General features: G+C 45.7%; 1 protein-coding gene across 1 annotated transcript; it reads right to left on the bottom strand.

Moving 5' to 3' along the window:
* Window positions 1–816: 816 nt before the first annotated feature.
* Window positions 817–20,640, bottom strand: flii (FLII actin remodeling protein). The gene is made up of 30 exons (XM_035398475.1): window positions 20,498–20,640; window positions 19,484–19,594; window positions 19,227–19,298; window positions 19,015–19,095; window positions 18,769–18,854; window positions 18,462–18,623; window positions 17,952–18,055; window positions 17,053–17,228; window positions 16,408–16,565; window positions 16,212–16,296; window positions 15,689–15,836; window positions 14,478–14,611; window positions 13,912–14,124; window positions 13,575–13,754; window positions 11,988–12,070; window positions 11,808–11,882; window positions 11,522–11,605; window positions 10,971–11,142; window positions 10,622–10,726; window positions 10,288–10,479; window positions 9,773–9,961; window positions 9,076–9,215; window positions 7,347–7,563; window positions 6,756–6,910; window positions 6,131–6,191; window positions 5,131–5,259; window positions 4,494–4,600; window positions 3,931–4,036; window positions 3,708–3,773; window positions 817–2,818 (listed from the first exon to the last, which is right to left on the bottom strand). Exons 1-30 carry the CDS (start codon window positions 20,558–20,560, stop codon window positions 2,684–2,686), a joined length of 3,789 nt encoding a protein of 1,262 aa, XP_035254366.1. The 5' UTR covers window positions 20,561–20,640; the 3' UTR covers window positions 817–2,683.
* Window positions 20,641–21,756: the final 1,116 nt, after the last annotated feature.

Raw genomic sequence — 21,756 nt, 5'->3', positions numbered from 1 at the left:
AATAATAATAATAGCTGCAAGCATCAATTTAAGCACTTAAAATTACAAATACTCATGCAAATGAAAAAAAAACATGCATATTCCTAATGAGGCGTTTAGTCAGCTGAGCAAGTTTCAAATGTCTACCAAGAAAATTTCTATTTTTAAAATTGGTTGAGCTCCACAGCGCCACCTTGTGGTTCAATCGGGACAGTTCTTTAGGACAGTCCTCCGGATGGAGTCGTAAATAGACTGTAGATAGACCCACTGTAAATGGACTGCATTTATATAGCTGTTTCACCTTTTTCTCAGAAAGGGGGCTGGACACTTTTTCACAGCACTGTAGGTCATGTGCATCAAATATTGTCTCACTACCCTCTAGATGGCACTACAGCATCACTTAAAAATTACTATTTTCAAAAAATAATTACAGACATACCCTTACATCCAATACACACAAAAGTTGATATGGAGGCCATTAGGATTAAGTTTGCAGTCCATGACAAAGTACCTCGTAATGCTCACCCTTAGTGTTTGGCCCCTGACATTACTGAATGCAGCTAGATTTTTAATTGTAACTCATTCTTCATGCATGCAAGTTGAAAAGAACATTTACATTTCTACATGTTTTTTCCGCAAATCACAATTAGGATTAGTCAATTTTTTTGGGATGCAATGCTATAATCGTATGTATTTTAGCAGTTTCCCATGAAATATACATTTCCTTTAATCCCCTTCCTTTTATTTCTTCATAATCTTCAAATAAAGATGATTTATAATTACAATGGAAAAAATCATATACATTATCTTGGGCTCAAGAATCAGTGGAGACCAACATAAGCAGTGATGTGAAGTTTTATTTTAATACAAAATCCATAAATACAGCAGTTTCTCACCCCATTGCACCAGACGCCATTTTGTGTGACCAGACGAGGTACGAGCAAATAACAGTCCAAACCTTTAAAGGTGGGTTATTACAGTGGGCATGCGTCCATATATATTTAAATACACAGAGATAGGAGGCAACCAGCAGGTAGAAACCTTAGACAAAACACAAAAAAACATGAAAATGCAACAAAATTGTGAAACAGGTGTGAGAGTTAACGAGAATGCATGTGAATCTGCATGAGACTTAATTAAAGAATGCATGTGAATCTGCGTGAGACTTAATTAAAGAATGCATGTGAATCTGCGTGAGACTTAATTAAAGAATGCATGTGAATCTGCGTGAGACTTAATTAAAGAATGCATGTGGAACTTTGTGAGACTCAATGAGAGAATGGATGTGAATCTGTGTGAGAGTTAATGAGAGAATGGATGTGAATCTGCAGGAAGCAGAAAGTGGGGATTTATCATCATCTGCAAACATGACACGGGGGCCCTCAGGTGACGGCCAATCAGTGAGCAGAGCTGTGTCCAAAAAAAAGTGAGCTGCAGTGACCCCCCCGCCCCTTCCCTTTTCCCTCATTTTCAAAGGCACATCTTCTCAATAGCGAACAGATTTTTACGAAACACCGCACACGGCCCAAGCCGGTGCACCCCACTGGCAGTGTCCATTCATAAGAGAGCTGAATTTTAAGGGGCAGCCCCTTCTCCACTCTGCTTTAACTCATTATTGTCCACACTAAACACCCCCCCCCCACCCCCCCCAAGCTTTGCACTGAGGCGGCCACTTGGCCATTAAGTACATACCAACTGTACTGAGAACACAACGGCCCAGGTATAGTAATTGTCAATGTCATGAACATACATGCATAAACAGAAAATTAAACAACAAAGGGGATATAAAAATAAAATAAAAAAAGGTAAAGGCGTACAAAATTCATACATCATTTTGTTACAGTTCAACCATGAGCTGTGGTGGCTGGCAGGAGCCAATTGCAGTCATTTATAAACTCAAATTGGATTATAACTCCGCCCTCACAGTCAACCCTAACCCTCTCCAGGGCAGCCATAGCAGTATCCTCTGAATAATCTCAGTAAATCTCAGTAAAATAAAACTCAATCAAGGACTACACGCTCTGCACTCTCTCACTATTGCGGCCACAGCTAAAGAGAACTGAGCATGTTTTTCTGGAGACAGATATGAGAAGGCCAGGACGGTCATACCAAGTGCAGTGCCTTTACAGTAAATAAAGTATATTGGAATTCATGACATAGGCTTATCCACTAACATATAGCAAAATGACTGAGAACCCATGGCCATTATTAGCTGACTTGGCTACAGTTTTAAAGTGTTTCAGTAATGCCTCTGCAAATCATACCTCCTTTAGAACAAAACTGCCAGTGCGATGAACACCTATGTTCCTTAACACTAAATGCTTTACTCTTATGAAATACAGCCCTTTCTGTCACATTTAAGCGTAATTTAATTGTCTTACTCGTTTAAAACCAGGATTCTTAAAAATGCTGTCTGAGCTACGAGCTAGTAATACCAGAACAAAAACAAAAAAAAATAAGCCACATATAGCTCTACCCCACAGAAAATATATAAAACCTCTAAATAACTATTCGATATTGTATTGGCAGTGCTCGTATTTGAGCACATGGTGCAAGCGGTTGTGCCAGTGATGTGCAATGTCGTGTGTTTGGGGGCGGGGAAGGGGGGTTCAGGTTCAGCAGGGGTTGGCATGGAGCCCCGCCCCCCCCCTTCTCACAGGCCCCTCCCCCGCGCCCCGGAGCTCCGCCTCCTGGCGGCAGACTCCTAAGCGGGCGGCTTCTTGAAGGCGCTCCAGGCGTGGAAGCAGCGGGTGAAGCAGTGGGGCTCGTTGCCCTTGCGCACCAGACGCAGCTTTCTGGGGTGTTCCGTGTCCTTGGACCTCATGTGCTGGATGTACACCTGCGAGACGCACACATCAGGAAGCACAGTTTTTGGACAAGAAGCAAATAGGCAAAAAGTTGTCTTTGAAATTCACTCCCAATACATTACAGGTTATCCTTAATTTTCAGGGGGGTGGGGGGGGGAGGAGTCTGTTTTGAATCCATTTTGAATCCAATTTGTGTAGGCCAAAAACAATCTGTTTCTCTTGATCTGACAGTTCTTTTGCTTTCTTCATGGAGACGGATGAGAAAGAGCTTTTACCTGCATGTTCCCTCATTTGCATTCAGTAGTGGGGGGGCCACAATACAGCCCCACAAGACTGAGATAAGCTTAAATATGCAATAAAATTGTGCTTTATTTTCAACCATTTAAAATAATTTTTTAGAGAGGCCAATAATAATTTTTACACCAATGTTTCTACGAAAAAAATGACTACTCAATAAAGCAAGATGCTTTTATTACGATTACAATTAAGTAAATAGTTTTGCTGTATATTTAAGCATAAAAATTGTGCTTTATTTACAACCATTTAAAATAATATTTTAGAGGCCAATAATTTTGACACCAATGTTTCTAAGAAAAAAATGACTACTCAATAAAGCAAGATGCTTTTATTACGATTACAATTAAGTAAATAATTTTGCTGTATATTTAAGCATAAAAATTGTGCTTTATTTACAACCATTTAAAATAATATTTTAGAGGCCAATAATTTTGACACCAATGTTTCTAAGAAAAAAATGACTACTCAATAAAGCAAGATGCTTTTATTACGATTACAATTAAGTAAATAGTTTTGCTGTATATTCAAGCATAAAATATAGCTATCAATATTAATTTACGCATTATTTCCCCCACCCCCTCATTTTATAATTTAATAATGATTGTGGACATGACCAAGTCTCACCTGACAAGCTTTCAGGCTCAGTTTGATCTCCACCTGACTGGTCTGAGTGCCGACCCACATGTACACCTGAAATTTAAATACAAAAAAATATAAAACTTCAAAAGAAGAATCAATGGTGAGCTGAATAAGACGTTTCATCATCTCTTTAGAACGGTTAGTGATTTAACAGGAATACAAAGATCCCATTATGAAGCAATGCGACGGGCAAAATGGATCTGAGCACCTCTTTTCCATTGTCCAGGAGCATGATGTCATCATCAGCAAGGTCATCCTGACAGAAATCTGAGCACTTCTCCGAAACAGAGAAATATCCCTTCTCATTGGAGCACCTGAAACAGAAACACATCACTCAGTTTCTCATTGGAGCACCTGAAACAGAAACACACATCGCTCAGTTTCTCATTGGAGCTCCTGAAACAGAAACACATCGCTCAGTTTCTCATTGGAGCTCCTGAAACAGAAACACATCGCTCAGTTTCTCATTTCAAGAGACAGCAAACGAATACTTAAAAGATAGTTCTAACACTTGTCCCACAACTGAAAACAAAAATAATAATTGATATGTAATCTATGCACATATATCTTGATTTTATAAGTCCACATATAATGTTCCTAGGCTGTCCACAGATATTGAAACAATTGCATTTTCCCATAATGCACCTCAGGTAAGTTAATAGCCTGCAAAAAAATATATATATAAATGAGAAGCACAAATATCCCTGGGCAACCCTAACTCAAAGCATTTCCAGGCAAAATACAGGTAAAATAAAATGAAAGAGCCTTCACCTGAACAGCCGAGCATACTTCATGTACTCCGCGTCCTCGTCGTAGGGCTTCTGAGAGCCAATCCCCACCCAGAAGAAGTTCTCAGGCTCCTCCCCCTCGTTGATCACCTGGCAAGAGAAGACGTCTAACTCAACGCCCTGGGAGGGGACAAAGCACTGGGGTATTTTATCACAATCCAAGGATCTCAACGAGATCGGAGTGCTCTTTCTGATTCAATCAAAACGGCCAGTTCTCTGAGAGTATTTAAATATCGTTTAAAGCGCTTTCTCCTTGCCCAGTGATCCTTGTTGACTGTTGTTGTTGATGCTGTGTGTGTGTGTGTGTGTTTGTGCGCGCGTACACGTGCGTGTCTTTGTAACTGTAGACATTTTAAAATGTAGAGATCAAGATTTGTACATTTGATGTATATTTAGTTATTTTAATAGTCCAGTCTTGGACCCCGTTGAAAATGATAATCCTTAATGGGTAATCCTTGCACTCAATACTCTACAAATTGTTTCTCATTTTAGCATCTCACTTTTTTACAATAGCCCTCTTTGTACTGTTTTAAGTAAGTGTATTTGTTATATTTTTGTCATTTTTATATGATTAGTGCAAATAAATAAATCATAAACAAATCAAGCGTAAAGCACGCTACCTGTTTGCTGTAGGTGTCGTCAAACATGGAGTTCATGATGTCCTCGGCCAGCTTGGCTTCGTCCGGGTCAGCGGCCCGGCCCACCCACGTGTACACGATGCCCTGGTTGTCCGTGCTCTCGAAGGGAACCTGAACACACACGCGCGCACGCACACACACACACGCAGCAAGGTCAGCGCGCGCTCTCATACCGTCGCCCCGGCAAAGGTACTCCGTCACTTCTAGAATGTTCATTTGTAGCAATTTGGCGACTCTAAGAGATCAGCCAAAATGAGTTACGGTATCCCAAAGCTCCATGCCAAAATTATGTAACAGCACACCCTGGGGATGATTCCCTGTCACTAATACCACACCCTGGGGATAATCCCCTGTCTCTAATAGCACACTCTGGGGACGATTCCCTGTCTCCAATAGAACACCCTGGGGATGATTCCCTGTCTCTAATACCACACCCTGGGGATAATCCCCTGTCTCTAATAGCGCACTCTGGGGACGATTCCCTGTCTCCAATAGAACACCCTGGGGATGATTCCCTGTCTCTAATAGCACACCCTGGGGATGATTCCCTGTCACTAATACCACACCCTGGGGATGATTCCCTGTCTCTAATAGAACACCCTGGGGATGATTCCCTGTCACTAATAGCACACCCTGGGGATGATTCCCTGTCACTAATAGCACACCCTGGGGATAATTCCCTGTCTCTAATAGCACACCCTGGGGATGATTCCCTGTCTCTAATAGCACACCCTGGGGATGATTCCCTGTCTCTAATAGCACACCCTGGGGATAATCCCCTGTCTCTAATAGCACACCCTGTGCCCTGTGGTTGATATAAGTGTCTGACCCCAGGGTTTTTGCATTACATCATACTGGACAAAACATTTCGCCAATGAATTCATGCCATCACATTGCTCATGAATGCTGTGTGTAAATGTAACACACATTTAATTTATGGATACGTTAGGAAAGATAGACTTGTTACGTTACAAATCATTACCTTTAATATGAAACAGAATTCAGAGTTCAGGTTGCTGGAGTCTGTGGCAATCTGGATTGTCCTAAGAAGAACGATGATATTAATGTGAGTTTGCTTCCAAAAAACTCTCAGCACAGCAAACACCCTTTTTAACTGGTCACTGAAGCAAGTACCGAAGTATTAGTACCTGAGGCAGTACTCATACCTGAGGCAGTATTAGTACCTTGTGCAGTATTGTTACTGAGTCAGTACTCGTACCTGAGGCAGTATTAGTACCTTGTGCAGTATTGTTACTGAGGCAGTATTAGTACCTTGTGCAGTACTCGTACCTGAGGCAGTATTAGTACCTTGTGCGGTACTCGTACCTGAGGCAGTATTAGTACCTTGTGCAGTATTGTTACTGAGGCAGTATTAGTATCTTGTGCAGTATTGTTACTGAGGCAGTATTAGTACCTTGTGCAGTATTGTTACTGAGGCAGTATTAGTACCTTGTGCAGTATTGTTACTGAGGCAGTATTAGTACCTTGTGCAGTATTGTTACTGAGGCAGTATTAGTACCTTGTGCAGTACTGTTACTGAGGCAGTATTAATACCTTGTGCAGTATTGTTACTGGGGCAGTATTAATACCATGTGCAGTACTCGTACCTGGTGCAGAGGGCGCTGCCATTAGTCCTGATGTGATAGAGGCTGGGCTGCACACTGTCCTCCTTCTGCTTCCTCTTCCCCTTGTGGATGATGAACTTCCTCTTGAAGTGGGAGAGAAACTTCAGGTTCTCCTGCTGCTGAGTCATGCGCACCACCTTCAACACAAACAAAAGTTAAAACAGCTGTTAAAACAGGGCTCCCACACCAGCAATCACAGAGGCCAAACAGCGCCGCCATCAGCAAACACCGCGTACGCCCAGTACACTCTCCCTCAACACCATGTCTCTCTGAGGGCACGGCTCTCCCTCAACACCATATCTCTCTGAGGGCACGGCTCTCCCTCAACACCATGTCTCTCTGAGGGCACGGCTGGTGGTGACATTTCAAAACACAGCAAAATTCTGTTACGTGTTCTGTTCATTTTTACGGCTCCGGAAAAATCTGTTTACGTTGCAGTAACGCTGTGTGACAGAAGAATGCGAGAAGGAAGCTTCAGTGATCTATGTGACTCAGTTACTATCTCTCCACTGTCAAACACAAACAGTACAGAAACCCTCGTCCAATCAGAAGAGACTACGCTGCAGCACGTACCTCCAGCTTTCCGGGGAAGAGGCTCTCAAACTTCTTCTGCAGGCTGAAGGTGAAGGTGAGCCAGCCCATGTTGGAAGCCTCTCGGCCCTGCCAGAAGTACACAATGCACTGGAAGTCCTCCTCCGTCTGCTTCTCCTCATCCTCGGCCCCCTCCTCTTCGTCCTTCGGCTTGCCCTTCTTCTCCTCGTCGTCCTCGTACTCCACCGGCACCCAGTACCTGCGGCACGCAGAGCAAAGCAGGGGTTCGAAACGGGAGAACACTGCAGAGCAGGGCCTAGGATAGGCCGGAAGAACAGCCTGACGTTGCGGTCTAAGGCAGTAACCTGAGATACGCTATTAGCCTATGCTTGTTTTCCTGCAAAACTGTCATTTTTATAATTTTGTTATTTCTTAAGTCTACTGAATGATACAGGCTGTGCTTTTAATTTGTGCTGATTAGCACGCTGGACTGCAGATCATAGACAATCTGTTTTTGATTTTATTCTGTTTGGTGGACAGACGTCAGAGACCTCATGTCCTGTCCTTGCATCATTTATTATTTACGTTAGGCTACCCTCTGTATTTTCACTCAAGATTTATTTTTCGTTAATAAATGTTTGCCACTGCTGTAAATGTTTTTTTTTTTTTTTTTTTTTTTTTTTTTTAACAATATTCTGGTTTGGTATATGTTTAACGTTTGGTGTTCCATTTCTAATGTTGACCACAGAATGAAATTGTTGAATATATCTTGTTTGAAAAGTGTTGCACGGAACATGTATCACAATCACATTTTTTTGTTGTGTGGAAAGGCTCACTGAGGAAGTGCATAATTTTAGCATTCTGAATGGGCGGCTCCCTCCACCCACAGTGTTATTCTTAAATGAGTCAGCATCGCCGGTGAGGACAGTTTAAAAGGCCTCAAAAAGTGGATACCGCCCAGATCACACAATGGAGCACGTTACGCGAATAAATTCGCTACTCATTTTTTTAATCACAGTAAATTAATTTTCAAATAATGACATAGCTGTATTTTTTGGCAGGGCAGCCTGCCCCTCCTAACGTATGGAAAGGGGAAACCTCGAGCATCGATCTGTCTGAGTTGACAGTCTCGATGCCCCCGCCTCGCTGATGTAAAGCAAAGATGCAGACATAGTTTCAGCACTCCTCTCATGTTTGGAAATAATCCAGTCACTGAAACCTTCAATGAATTGATGCTTCTTCGGTTGAGAAATTCTTCTCGTGTACAACAGCATATATTTTCAGTCATGCGGGAGTACAGAAGCTAGTCTCAGCACTGTTTGCCCATTTGGTAAACGACAGTTAAACATTTCATTAGAAAAGCAATGTCTCTTACCGCCAATAGCCCTATCTCTCACTGAGGCCCGATAGATCCATCTATGATTCTGAAAACTAGCTGCTCATCTCGCTGTTCGATAAGTTCAATGGTTTAGGTCCAGTCCCAAGAAGTCTCTCACTCTCCTGACTGCATTACTGAATAAAATGACTGCACTATGTACTTATTTTGACTGGCTCCCTCATTTCAAACATTCCATACCCATGTGCCAACAACACCTCTGTTCATTTGCTAATAAAATCACGTGACACTTTCATTTTCTCATTCAGTTGGACTGTCTGACTGGGCCACTGAGGCGCTGTACTGGTGAAGGTCCACAGGCACTGAACCAATCAGCAGGTCCCTGCTTGGACGGGACGTGGATAACGAAGCTTAACTAACGCGTTTGGAACATACCTGCAGAGGAACACATAGCAGTCCTGCGTGTTGAAGTGGCCAAACTCTTCTTCGGGCAAACGGGCAAACTTCTTCCCCTCCAAGACAAATCCCTCCATCCCGTCCAGGTCCTCGTTCCACTCCTCCATCATCTGCTCCGCCTGCCCAAAGAGAAGAAGAGTCACCAACCAGGTTTAACCAGTGGTTATATAAAAAATAAAAAACAATTAGCATAAAGGGCGGAGGTTGAAGAGAATAACTTTTAGAAATGTGCATTGTAAGGGCCATTTATCTACGGTGGCATATGAGAGACATTTGTAGGTGAAAAGTCTTTGCGCAGCTCGTCCAAAGCGGGAGGGGGAGAAAGCTCCAAGAAAAAAAAACAGCATATTAGCCCCTCTTACTCTGCACAAGTTGCAGGAAAAAAACCAATTTTTCACCTACAAATGGCCCTAATATGGTGTCTGAATTTGTGTGTTAATTTCGGGGGCCTTAAATTTTGTTTTTTATTTGTGCAACGATCCCCTTATCACAGCAACTCAAACAGCTTTTTTTTTTCCAAAGATCAATTTTTATAGCCGGACATTTACTGAAGAATTCAGGTTTTCACCTTTGTCCAAGGGCGCTTTTAAGCAAATTTAAGCCGGTAATCTATACGCCCACATCGTGCCGTGTCCCTTCTGAAAAAAACCTGTGCGGTAAAGCGGTGACCTCTGACCTCTGACAGGGGCATGGGCGGCTGCCTGGGGAGGAACAGGGCCGTCAGGTCGGCCTTCATCTGGTCCTTCTGCTCCGAGTCCTTCTTCACCTTCCCCGAAATCCCCGTGTTCTTCAGCACCGTCTCGGCGTTCCGCGTGTAGTCCACCTTCAGCACGTCGTCCCAGTTCTTGAACTTGGACTTGAAGACCTGGAGGTCCCCAAAAAGCGCAGGGGGAAGAAGGGGTTACCGACGACCGCGGGTTCTAACGAACGCAAAAGAAAAACCCAGGAGCGCAGTCTCAGAGGCTAGCCTGGCTCAATCAGCCATGGCAACGTTGGCAGGAGCCACACCTCTATGTGTGGGGTAAGGACCGCCGTGCTGGGGAAGCCCAGAAGAAAAGAGATTGGCGGTTGGTGGCCAAGAATGATGAGTAACACTGGGAGTACTGCAGAAACCCAATTAGCGGTCAAAACCCCTGACTCGCCCCTGATGGGGTGGAACAGGACTTGAGATCTGTAGCGCCGGAGCCGTACCTGACACTCGGTGCCCTCCAGGTTGCGGACGACCACGGCGTGTTTGGGCCGGTGGAGCATGCCGCACACCTCCTGGCCCAGCTTGAGGGCGGCGGCCCGCACCAGCCGCGGCGACTTGCGCCCGATCCAGATGAACACGTCCGACCAGCAGTCCAGGATGTACACCCCTTTGGTGTCCAGCAGGCTCTGCAGCTGCACAACGGGGGAGAGAGACAGACAGGAAGTGAGGTTTCTGTTTCTGTCTCCCCATCCCGGCGTGACTCCACCAGGAAGTGAGAGGTTTTAGGGTGGGTGGCAGGGCAGTGAAATGCAAGTTGTCAGGCAGGATAATCACCAGTCTCATCTCCGGGAGAACGTCCAGCTTCAGCTTGTCCTTGTGCTCCACGGACAGCTTGTAGTTGATCTGAGGAAGCTCCAGGTAACCCAGACCGAGCCCAACCTACACACAACCAGGAACGAGAAGGACGGACATGATCACCAAGCCCAAAAACGTCCAACTGCTTACTGAATCCAGGATAAAGATAAAGCAGTGTTTCTATAGCCCCTAAACAAAGGGGGCTACCAAAAATGGCACTTGGCTTCCTCGACAGGGGTTCTCCGCACAGCCCACAAACTGCGTACAGTCCCGGAGAGTGCCCGTTAACTTGCACAGTGAGGGCATCGGCAGGGGGCCGCTCGCGCACCTTGTAGAGTTTGGGCCGGACGGGCGAGAAGTCGTCGGGGACGTGCTTCTTTATCTCCTCGGGCTGACCCCCGAGAATTTCCCAGAATTCCGGAGGCTCCTGACTGTGGGACAGCGAGGTGATCTCCGCTTTGCCCTTCCGCTCATTCTTATTGATCTTCTCAGCGAACAGCCTGACAGAAAACACACACACACACACACACACCAGTTACAACAGGGCGGAATACTGGGCAGAGTTTTCAAATTAAAGTCCTCCGTTTTTGGCAGTTACACACAGGGAAATGTATTTTTCATTGCCTGACGAAGTTACAGCATCAGAACGTGCATCCCGTGCTACTTGGTTTGTTAACTCTGACCTGTTTTTTTGAGTGATAATAAATCCAAATAAATTCAGTCACTGTCAGTGTTCTATACAGACTTTTACTAGTTTTTCCAGACTCAATGACATACCTGGCTTTAGTAGTGAGATGCCCAAACCTGCACTGAGACTCACTGACATACCTGGCTTTATTAGTGAGATGCCCAAAGTTGCACTGAGACTCAATGACATACCTGGCTTTAGTAGTGGCACTCAGTGTGGCGTTTCCTCCTCTCCACACATAAATCACCAGGCCGTTGTCCAGCAAGAAGACAAAGCTAGAGCAGAGAGACATCACAGAACAACAAATCAGGGAAAAGTTGTAAGTGCTGGTGGCATGTGTGTGTAAGTTTTGGTAGTGTGTGTGTGTGTGTGTGTGTGTGTGTGTGTGTGTGTGTAAATGCTGGTGGTGTGTGTGTGTGAAAGTACTGGTGGTGTTGGACAGGTCCTCACAGTGTAGGTGAAATAAAGGGGACTCACCGTGGGTCCAGGGAGGCAGCCTTCAGGGGCACTGACTCCAGCTTTATGTTCTTCTTACCATACACACGGTAAAGCCTATTCACACACAAAGAGCACAGTTTTACACACATGCACACATAGACACACACCGATATTACAGAGCAGGTCACACACACATCAATACTACAGAGCCCATCTTACCTCGTCACATAGTGCGTATCTTCCACTGTGTAGAACCCGCTGGCAGTTCCTCCCTCAATGTAAGAGATCTCATTATCAAAGACCTGACGAGAGGAAAGGTGGATGGGACGTTATGCCAAAGAACATATAAATGTACATATATACACATCTTTGTTAAAATCGCTACTTGAAAGATGTATAATGATTTACAATGACTTGAGTTGCATAACTTACAATTAAGTAAGATGCAGCTTGATTCTTGGTAACTGCTATTTTTAAGCTGCAAGGACAAAACTGAATGCAGTGGTGCAATATCCCTGCAACAAATGTCCTTCCTGCCTTCTCTGCAGATCCGGAACATGCACTGCTGCAGGGCTGGATAATAATATCCTCCCAGACAGCGACGCTTAGACATTTCATTGACCACATTAAACTCCCGCCTCTCTTCTGACAAGCACTTCTCACTCAGTTCCTATGAACCCAGCATCTGTGTGAGCACAGACCGCACTGAACTGGTGAGTGCTGGTGGTGTGTGTGTGTGTGTGTGTGTATGTGAGTAAGTGCTGGTGTTGTGAGGAAGTATTTGTGGTGTAAGCACTGGTGGTGTGAGTAAGCACTCTTATGACCCCAGGCGTGTGTGAGTAAGTACTCCTATGACCCCAGCGCGTGTGTGTAAGTACTCCTGTGACCCCAGCGCGTGTGTGAGTAAGTACTCCTATGACCCCAGCGCATGTGTGTGAGTAAGTACTCCTATGACCCCAGTGCGTGTGTGAGTAAGTACTCCTATGACCCCAGCGCGTGTGTAAGTACTCCTATGACCCCAGCGCGTGTGTGAGTAAGTACTCCTATGACCCCAGCGTGTGTGTGAGTAAGTACTCCTATGACCCCAGCGCGCGTGTGTGAGTAAGTACTCCTATGACCCCAGCGCGTGTGTGAGTAAGTACTCCTATGACCCCAGCGCGTGTGTGAGTAAGTACTCCTATGACCCCAGCGCGTGTGTGAGTAAGTACTCCTATGACCCCAGCGCGTGTGTGAGTAAGTACTCCTGTGACCCCAGCGCGTGTGTGAGTAAGTACTCCTATGACCCCAGCGCGCGTGTGAGTAAGTACTCCTATGACCCCAGCGCGTGTGTGAGTAAGTACTCCTATGACCCCAGCGCGTGTGTGTGAGTAAGTACTCCTATGACCCCAGCGCGTGTGTGAGTAAGTACTCCTATCACCCCAGCGCGTGTGTGAGTAAGTACTCCTATGACCCCAGCGCGTGTGTGAGTAAGTACTCCTATGACCCCAGCGCGTGTGTGTGAGTAAGTACTCCTATGACCCCAGCGCGTGTGTGAGTAAGTACTCCTATGACCCCAGTGCGTGTGAGTAAGTACTCCAATGACCCCAGCGTGTGTGTGAGTAAGTACTCCTATGACCCCAGTGCGTGTGAGTAAGTACTCCTATCACCCCAGCGCGTGTGTGAGTAAGTACTCCTATGACCCCAGCGCGTGTGCGAGTAAGTACTCCTATGACCCCAGCGCGTGTGTGTGAGTAAGTACTCCTATGACCCCAGCGCGCGTGTGTGAGTAAGTACTCCTGTGACCCCAGCGCGTGTGTGAGTACTGACCGCGCTGAACTCCTCAGACTCGTCGCCCATCTCCTCCCGGATGGTCCGGCACTCCGCCCCCAGGTAGTTGCGCAGGTTGACGGCGTGGATGGCGGCGCCCGCCTTCTTGTCCAGCGTGGCCTCCTGGCCGATCCAGTAGAAGATGTGCCAGTTCAGCGCACCGTTCTCGTCCAGGAAGGCCTGGCGGGGCACGAGCATCAACTCTCATTTAAAGTTCCAAAACATGAACACAGAGCAATGGATTAAATGCTTTGCTGAACAGTCATCCAGATGAAGATAACTAGGTGGGAAAGGGGGGGGGGGGGGTGGGGAGGCAGGGAATCCCGCTGATCCTTGCCTTCAGGATGATGTAGCAGTCGGCCTCGTAGAACTTCCCGAGGAAGGCCTCGTCCACCTGCATGGGCACGAAGTTCTCGATCTGCCACACGGTCAGGCCGGGGATCTGACCCACGTCCTCCTGGAAGAACTCGGAGTAGTCCAGCTGCGGCTTCTCCAGGCTCTTGTCCCAGCGCCGGACCTTCAGGTCCGAGTACCGCTGATCACCGTTCTCCTGATGGGAGAAAAAACCGGAACCCCAACGGGGGCCGAAACGCGCCTCTCAAAACTTTCACAATTCAAAAAGCACCACGGACAGGAAAGTAAATCACCCGAGTGCTGCTAATTTAATCAAACTCACAAGTGCCTACTAACCTGAACAGCTTCTGTAAAACACGCAGGTTTACATACACGCAAGCGAGAGTGACGGGATTATGGGTGCACCAAACAACTGATCTAATACAGCATCACAGAACTAGATGTATACATGAGACATTGTGTCATTAATTCATCCAACTGATTAGTAAATCCTCGTTTAAGGGTTTATATGACTTTTCCACACTTTTCCACACTTCTCCGTTGTGTTACCTCTATGGACTTGTTCTTCTCCTGGGCCACGTCCGACATGCCCTTCAGCACCTGCTTGGCCTGGTCGTCCTGCGCAGAGTCCTTCCGCCTCCTCAGCCTCATCTTCCTGGCCAGCGGGTCTCGGGGGCTGTTACCTGCAGGGGAGCCAATCAAAACGCTGGGGGATGCGCAGGCTGCTCAACAAGTGGCCAATCACGAGCTTCTACTGCCAGCTCATTCTGTGCTAGCAGAGAAATACTGCATCTGTTGAAAAGCATTTACAGGCTCTACACCAAGTTAAATTTACATTACATTACATTGCAGGCATGTAGCAGAAACTCTTATCCAGCACGACTTACACAACATCTTACATAGCATTTACATTGCATATATACAGCTGGATATATACTGAATTATACAGGTTAAGTACCTTGCTCAAGGGTATAATGGAAGTGTCCTAAAAAAAGTCTGGGAGGACCTCACCTTCGTTGCGTTTTGAAAACCCACAGACGACACACATCACAATAAAGACGACATGCTCGTCACGAAAAGAATCCAGCGAACAAAATCCAGTCATTTCTAGTCCCAAAAACGTGCCAACTCAAAGAAACCTTGACAGAATGTCCAATGTTTACTTACAAATTCTCCAGAGGAATTATCACTGTTGCCTGTTTCACGGTTGTATACACACCGAAAATATTGTGTACAAAAGAATGCTGTTATCTCTGGTTTGTATAGATTCTCTGGAACAAAACAAGCCCAACTATAAGCTTCTCTGACCAGTTCTAGCCAAGCAGTCCCTCAATATAGCCAACAGGGACAGTATAACGTCTAGCCCAGTACACTATCAGCCAGTGGCATGCTATTGTAGTGACAACTGAGAAGCATTTATCGATAATAAAATTACGTTTTTAACAGTGTATCGGTTGTTCAGCTTGCATAAAAGGACATGTATGGCTTCTCCTGCATAAATAAACCAGGGGCAGCAGTGTAGTATAATGGATAACAACTTGGTCTTGTAACATAAAGGTCATAGGTTTGATTCCCAGGTAGGACACTGCCATTGTACCCTTGAGCAAGGTACCCGCATTGCATCAGTATATATCGAGCTGTATAAATGGACGCTATGCAAAATGTTGCGTAAGTCGCTCTGGATAAGAGCGTCTGCTAATGCCAGTAATTTAATGTAGTTTAATATCTGGGCTCTGAAAGGAAACAGGAAGGACCTGTACCTCCTCCCGCTGCAGCCACCGTGGCTGGAGAAGCCCCAGCCAATCGGAGCTGGTTCTGCAGGGAGAAGTCGATGTTGTACCACTCAGCTGTTCGGTCCACAGGCTTTGGGGGCATCACCAGGTTGGGGTTCTCCCGCACGTCAAGGACCTGGAAGGTCAGAGGTCAAAATCAGCCATCAGCTCACAACCAAAAAAAAATCTCTGTAGATTACATTGCATTTATTTGGAAGACGCTCTTATCCAAGGCGACGTACGATAAGCGCATAACAAAGGCCACTGGAACTACAAAACACAGGTCCGATAAGGTACAATACTCATTTTGTTGGTTTGAGTGCCTATTTGTGTTCTTTTGGTTTGCTGTGTCACATCCTCCCAAGGGAAATTTGCGAGGGCAGAACATTTAACAGATTGGGCCTCAGCCTAATTACCCACACATTAGTTTCCCTTGTCTTTAAACAACTCAAGTATTTAATGTCGTAATACAGGCCAAAGAAAACATGCGGGAGACAACAGCGCCTCTTACCTCCAGATCTGTGAGGAAATGGATGGCCTCGGGCAGAGTCACAAGGCGGTTTTTGTTCAAGACCAGCTTCTTCAGTTTCCCACACCTTAACAAGCAAAAACAATTATCAGCCACCAAAACGAGTGCAGTAGCTCACTGCGACCAGCAGGGTTTCCCCCGAACGGGCCAGAGGAGAGAGAGAGAGACAGTCCGGCACCTGCACAGGCCTTCGGGGATGAGCTCCAGGTTGTTATTGGCTGCCATGAACTCCACCAGGCAGGACAGCTTGCCCACCCCGGACGGGATGCCGTCGAAATCCAGTTTGTTTGAATTCAGATACAGCTTCTTCAGCTTGGACAGCTTGCAGACGGCAGACTGAAAATAAAACATTGCAAGGGGAAGTGAATCATCCACACGGCCATGACATCATACCCAAAATGGTTTGCTCCTTTTATATTTATTTATTTTTAAAAATCTGCTGAGAGACTGTTCAAGCGAAACTAAAGGTGGCTAATACATGTCACTTGTTTGTAAATGTTACTCATATCACAACAGTACTGGATAACTTCTTTTTCCCCACGTGAGCTTCATTTTTAACTCGTATCAACAAAGTACATGCATCAGGAATGAAAATAACAAAATGACAGGGGAAAAAAAACAAAAAACTTTTTAATAATCTGTTGAAATTCAAAAAAATGTAATGACCGTAATTCAATTAATCATTCGTGCTGATAATTTTATAATTACGGACAACCCGAAGCCCTCGTACGAGCGAACCGGTCTACTTCCTGCGCTGCGCTTCCTGTAAAAGCGGAACGCCCCCGGAGACGCCCCCGGAGACGCCGAGCAGCCGCGGTCTTACGGGCAGGGACGTCAGCTGGTTGCGGGACAGGTTGAGCGTCTCCATCTGGGTCCACTGGTCGATGCAGAGGGACAGCTCCGAGATCTGGTTGCTGCTCAGGTTCAGCCTCTTCAGGCTGGACAGGGTGTACAGGCACTCCGGCACCCGGGTCAGGTCATTACAGGACAGGTCCACATCTGCCAAACGGGGAAATCGCCGCACAGTTACCGGCGTGTTCTGCTCACCTGACTTCAAGGCACCTGAAAATCCGTTAATTTGGAGACTGGGTGTCACCCCCATACCCCCCCCAAACAAAGCTGGAAAAACTGCCTTTGACAGAATGGTTGAAAGGTCTTCCCAGTTTAGCCTTCTTGCATGGGTGAAATACTTTTTAAACGATCAAGACGTCATAATTATTTCCTCACAGCTCAACTGAAATGTTCTTACGCCGAGTAAGCAGCATGCGACGCCTTCAAAGACAAACTGTAAGCATGACATCACAACTAGGAATGAAGGCTGGCGAATCAAAGCGCAAAGCTGAACACAGCAATGTGAAATAATCAGCACACCGATCCATTTTAATCCAATCAGAACATTACATTATAGACATCTAGCAGATGCTCTTATCCAGAGCGACTTCCACAACTTTTTACATAGCATTTACATTGCATTTACATACAGCTGGATAGAGAGTGAAGCAATGTAAGTACCATGCTCAAGGGTGGAACTGCAGAATCGAACCGGTGACCGTTAAGATTGCAAGACCAGCTCCTTACCCATTATACTACACTGCGGCCCTAGGGATAACGCCCATTGAAGTCAGAACACAGCCCCAATGCACTGAAAAATCTAGAACGCAGTAGTAACGCTCCACCACGGCACTACAGCCCGTGATGACAGCCGCTAATGGCAGTGCGTACCTGCCAGGTTAGAGAGGCCCTCCATGCTGGTGGGCATGTTGCTCTGGGTGCGCTGGGTGTTTCTCAGGTGCAGAGTCTGCAGAGCCACCATGGCCGGCAGCTGTCTGCAGGAACAGATGGACAGCACCAGAAAAGGGTTTACACATCCACTCACATCACATTAGAGGCGTTTAGCAGACGCTCTTATCCAGCTTTTGCACATTTTTTATTCATTTATACAGCTGGATATACACTGAAGCAACGCAGGTTAAGTACCTTGGCTCAAGGGTACAACGGCAGTGTCCTATCCAGGAATCAAACCTGTGACCTTTAGGTTACAAGACCAGTTCCTTACCAATTAAACTACACTGCTGCCCTATGTTCTACATCCATTGACAGAACATACCTGATGGCCTTTGTGGTCATTTTTCTGGTCACAAAGAAAATACAAAGTGCGCACTCGATTCTGCAGATTATGGTTTTTAACCAACACCTTCTACCAAAAAGAAAGAAGCCAGGTATCCATCTCACCTTAACTGGGCATGCATGAGGGGGTTGTTGTTCAGTATCAGGGTCTGTAAGTGGATCAGGCGTCTCATCTGAGGGGGAAGGCTGTCCAGCTTATTGTCACTCACATCCAGGTAGAGCAAATCCGTCAGGTTAATAAACAGCTGGTTTGGTATGTTGTCAATACTGAAAAGGGAAAAAAAAAACAATATGGACTCCATTGACACTGCAGTGAGATCAGTGATAGAATGGCCAGGCTGCACACCATGGCCATTTGGTCTCCCATTGCTATGGGAGACCAAACCCATTCCTGTGAATAAGAGGTCCTCACCTGTTGTGGCTGAGGTTGAGGACAAGCATGTTTCTGGAGTTCTCAAGGTCCCTGGGAATTTCAGTCAGCTGGTTGTAGCTCAGATCCTGGCGAGACGACGCACAACCAAACACATCAGTAACAAGCAGACGTAAGAACACACAGCAATGACCATGCCTGACCGCCCCGCCCCCCCCCCCCCCCCCACCCTCCTCCGCCTCCACCCACTCCCCAAGCTGCTCGCACATGAGCAAGCCCATGACATACCAGCACTGAGAGGTCATCCAACTGAAAAATGTCATCAGGAACACCCGAGTTCTTCAGGCTGTTTGCTCGGGCCACGATTGCCTGCGGGGAAAAAAAAGCACACCTCAATGAGTATTGCTGTGGTATGACCTACAGAATGACAGACAGAATGGGTTACAGAAAGATGGGGATATGACCCTGATCTCTGCGCTTAAAATGTCCACCGTGCTTACCCTGAGACATGGAAGACTGGAAAGTTCGCCGTGTAAAGTTGTCAGGCTGTTGTGGCTCACTGACAAGTGCTCCTGTGTTCAGGAAGAGAGACAACGCACGAAACAATTAATCTAACGCACTGCACACAGTCCAATCAATTTCACTCACCACACGTGTAAAGCCTATCAAAGTGACGTCATTAAAGCACTGGTTCCCACGGTGCATTGAACGGCACAGCATTGACAGCTAGGAGCCAGCTGGCTGTGAAGCTTCTCACCAGTTTCTGCAGGGCGGCCAGCTCCTCCGGAAGATAGCAGAGGCCCGTTCTGTTGAGTTTCAGCCATCGGAGACTGGACATGGATTTGACATGTTCAGGAAAATAACCTCCCTGGTGGAAACAGACCAATAATACCATAATGCTGGAGGCAAAGTCATATCAAAACGGCAACGAAAGCAACGGATTATTCACCATCAATTAGTGACACAGACACAATTAGTTTGAGTATTACTCCAAACCTTTATTTCGTTACTGAATGACTAACTAGCTAAATTAGTCATTACTAGCTACGCCAACAAGCCAGCAAGCTACCACTAGTATGACAGCTGCAAGACGTAGTTTGATGACGTAGCTATCTGACTATAATAACAGTTTAGACATGAAGTAACTAGCAAGTAACATGAATATAACGTTATTTGGCATCTAACGTGAAGTAAAGTTTGATAGCAAGCGGCGGCGCATAGAAGTTACAATTTCCTTACCAGCTAAAATTAGCTATACAAGCTAGAAAACGATTTACGAGATAGTTAGGGGTTGTCTAGACATAAGTACAAGAGCGAGCTAGCTAAACTAGCCAACAACTGTTCGATTTTTAGCAAGCTAAGCTATCCTCCAGCTAGTCTAAAGTAGTAGTATGCAACTTAGTAGCCGGATGCTAGTAGCCATCGAGACTAATATAGCTAACGTTAGCTAGCAGTGACAAAATCAACCTAGCTAGTCTACCATTAGTTTGCGGTGTCATGATAAACTGACAACGAAACCCCACAATCATCGAAATATAGCGAAACATTCGCTTAATGACGAAGCGAACAGTTAGCTAGCCTAGCAAACAAACCAGCCTAGCCAGTTAACGCTAGCTATTAGCTATTTAGCTGCCGAGGAACTTGCTAATGGATGTCACATAGATAAGTAATAAAACGGTCATAGCAAGCCAGCGAACGTCTAAAATGAAATGCCGACCAATACGGCTAACATCAGCCAACCAGGGTAATGTACTGCAGAAAAATAACTTACTTTAAAATCATTTCCACTTAGGTCTACCCCTCGAATGAAGGGAAGGACTCCGGTGGCAGCCATTGCGGGTGGTTAATGAGTAAGTTCCTGTCTATTTTTGGGTGGGTTGCTCACTGTTGCACACAAGGCACAGCTGCTCAAAGCACCCCTACTGGTAAAAAATGGTACAATCCTCCAGCTAAACATGGGAGGGCCCAGGAGGAAAACCAAAACAGGTGTACGGCGATAAATATGGAATGCCTTTTCGTCTAAATTAAACAAATATGCATTTGGTGGAGGAATAATGGTCTGGGGCTGTTTTTCATGTTTTGGGCTAGGCCCCTTAGTTCCAGTGGAGGGAAATCTTAATGTTAATCTTAATCTTACAGCATACAATGACATTCTAGAGCATTGTGTGTCCAACTTTGTGGCAGCAGTTAGGGGAAGACCCTTTCCTCTTTCAGCATGACAATGCCCCTGTGTACAAACTAAGGTCCATAAAGAACTGTTTTCCTGAGTTTGGTGGGGAAGAACTTGCCTGGCCTGCACAGAGCCCAGACCACTACCCCGTAAAACACCTTTGGGATGAATTGAAATGCCAACGGCGAGCCAGGCCTTACACCTAAAATCAGTGCCCAGCCTCACTAATGCTCTTGTGGCTGAATGGAAGTGAATACTACTGGAAAGCCTTCCCAGAAGAGTGGAGGCTGTTACAGCAGCAAAGAGGGGCCCAACTCTGTATTAATGCCCATGGTTTTGGAATGAGATGTTCAACAAGTACAAATGGGTGCGATGTTCAGGTGTCCACATACTTATGGAAACGTAGTGTAGCCTCATGAACAAGCAAACGAACAGAAAGCTTGTGACACACGGGAGTGGGGTTCTTATAGAGGTGCTCCACCGTGCGGCAAGTACCTGAGATATCTGAATAACCACAGATAAACCACTCCATTTTTTAGGACAAATCTTCAAAATAAACTGGGAACAAAGGGACATTTTGAAAAAAATAAACCAGGAACAAAGAGAAACTTTGAAATATTAAGAACTGTATGTATATTATTTATTATTTAATTCTTATTATTTACACACTTAAATCATTTGAGTAAATATTTACAATGTGTGATAAATAGTCATGTGAAGTGGCTACGAAACAACGAACAGCCTTGACCTCAGTCTGCTGAGTCAGCACGATCAGACCTCAGGGGGTCTCTAGAGATCCGGCCATCCCACGGGGGGCGCCTCATTGGCCCAGGGGGCATGTGGTCCGTGTGTGTCCCGGT

The sequence above is a fragment of the Anguilla anguilla genome, chromosome 17 (genome assembly GCF_013347855.1).
Source record: "Anguilla anguilla isolate fAngAng1 chromosome 17, fAngAng1.pri, whole genome shotgun sequence".
Lineage (NCBI taxonomy): Eukaryota > Metazoa > Chordata > Actinopteri > Anguilliformes > Anguillidae > Anguilla > Anguilla anguilla.
This window is presented reverse-complemented; position numbering and strand designations above follow the sequence as displayed.

Coding starts and splice junctions, on each gene's coding strand:
- flii (XM_035398475.1), bottom strand. CDS start 20,560: ATGGCTGCCACCGGAGTCCTTCCCTTCATTCGAGGGGTAGACCTAAGT. Junction 19,096..19,226: donor CCAGTCTTCCATGTCTCAGG/GTAAGCACGGTG, acceptor TTTTCCCCGCAG/GCAATCGTGGCCCGAGCAAA. Junction 17,229..17,951: donor GGGCCTCTCTAACCTGGCAG/GTACGCACTGCC, acceptor CCCGTTTGGCAG/ATGTGGACCTGTCCTGTAAT.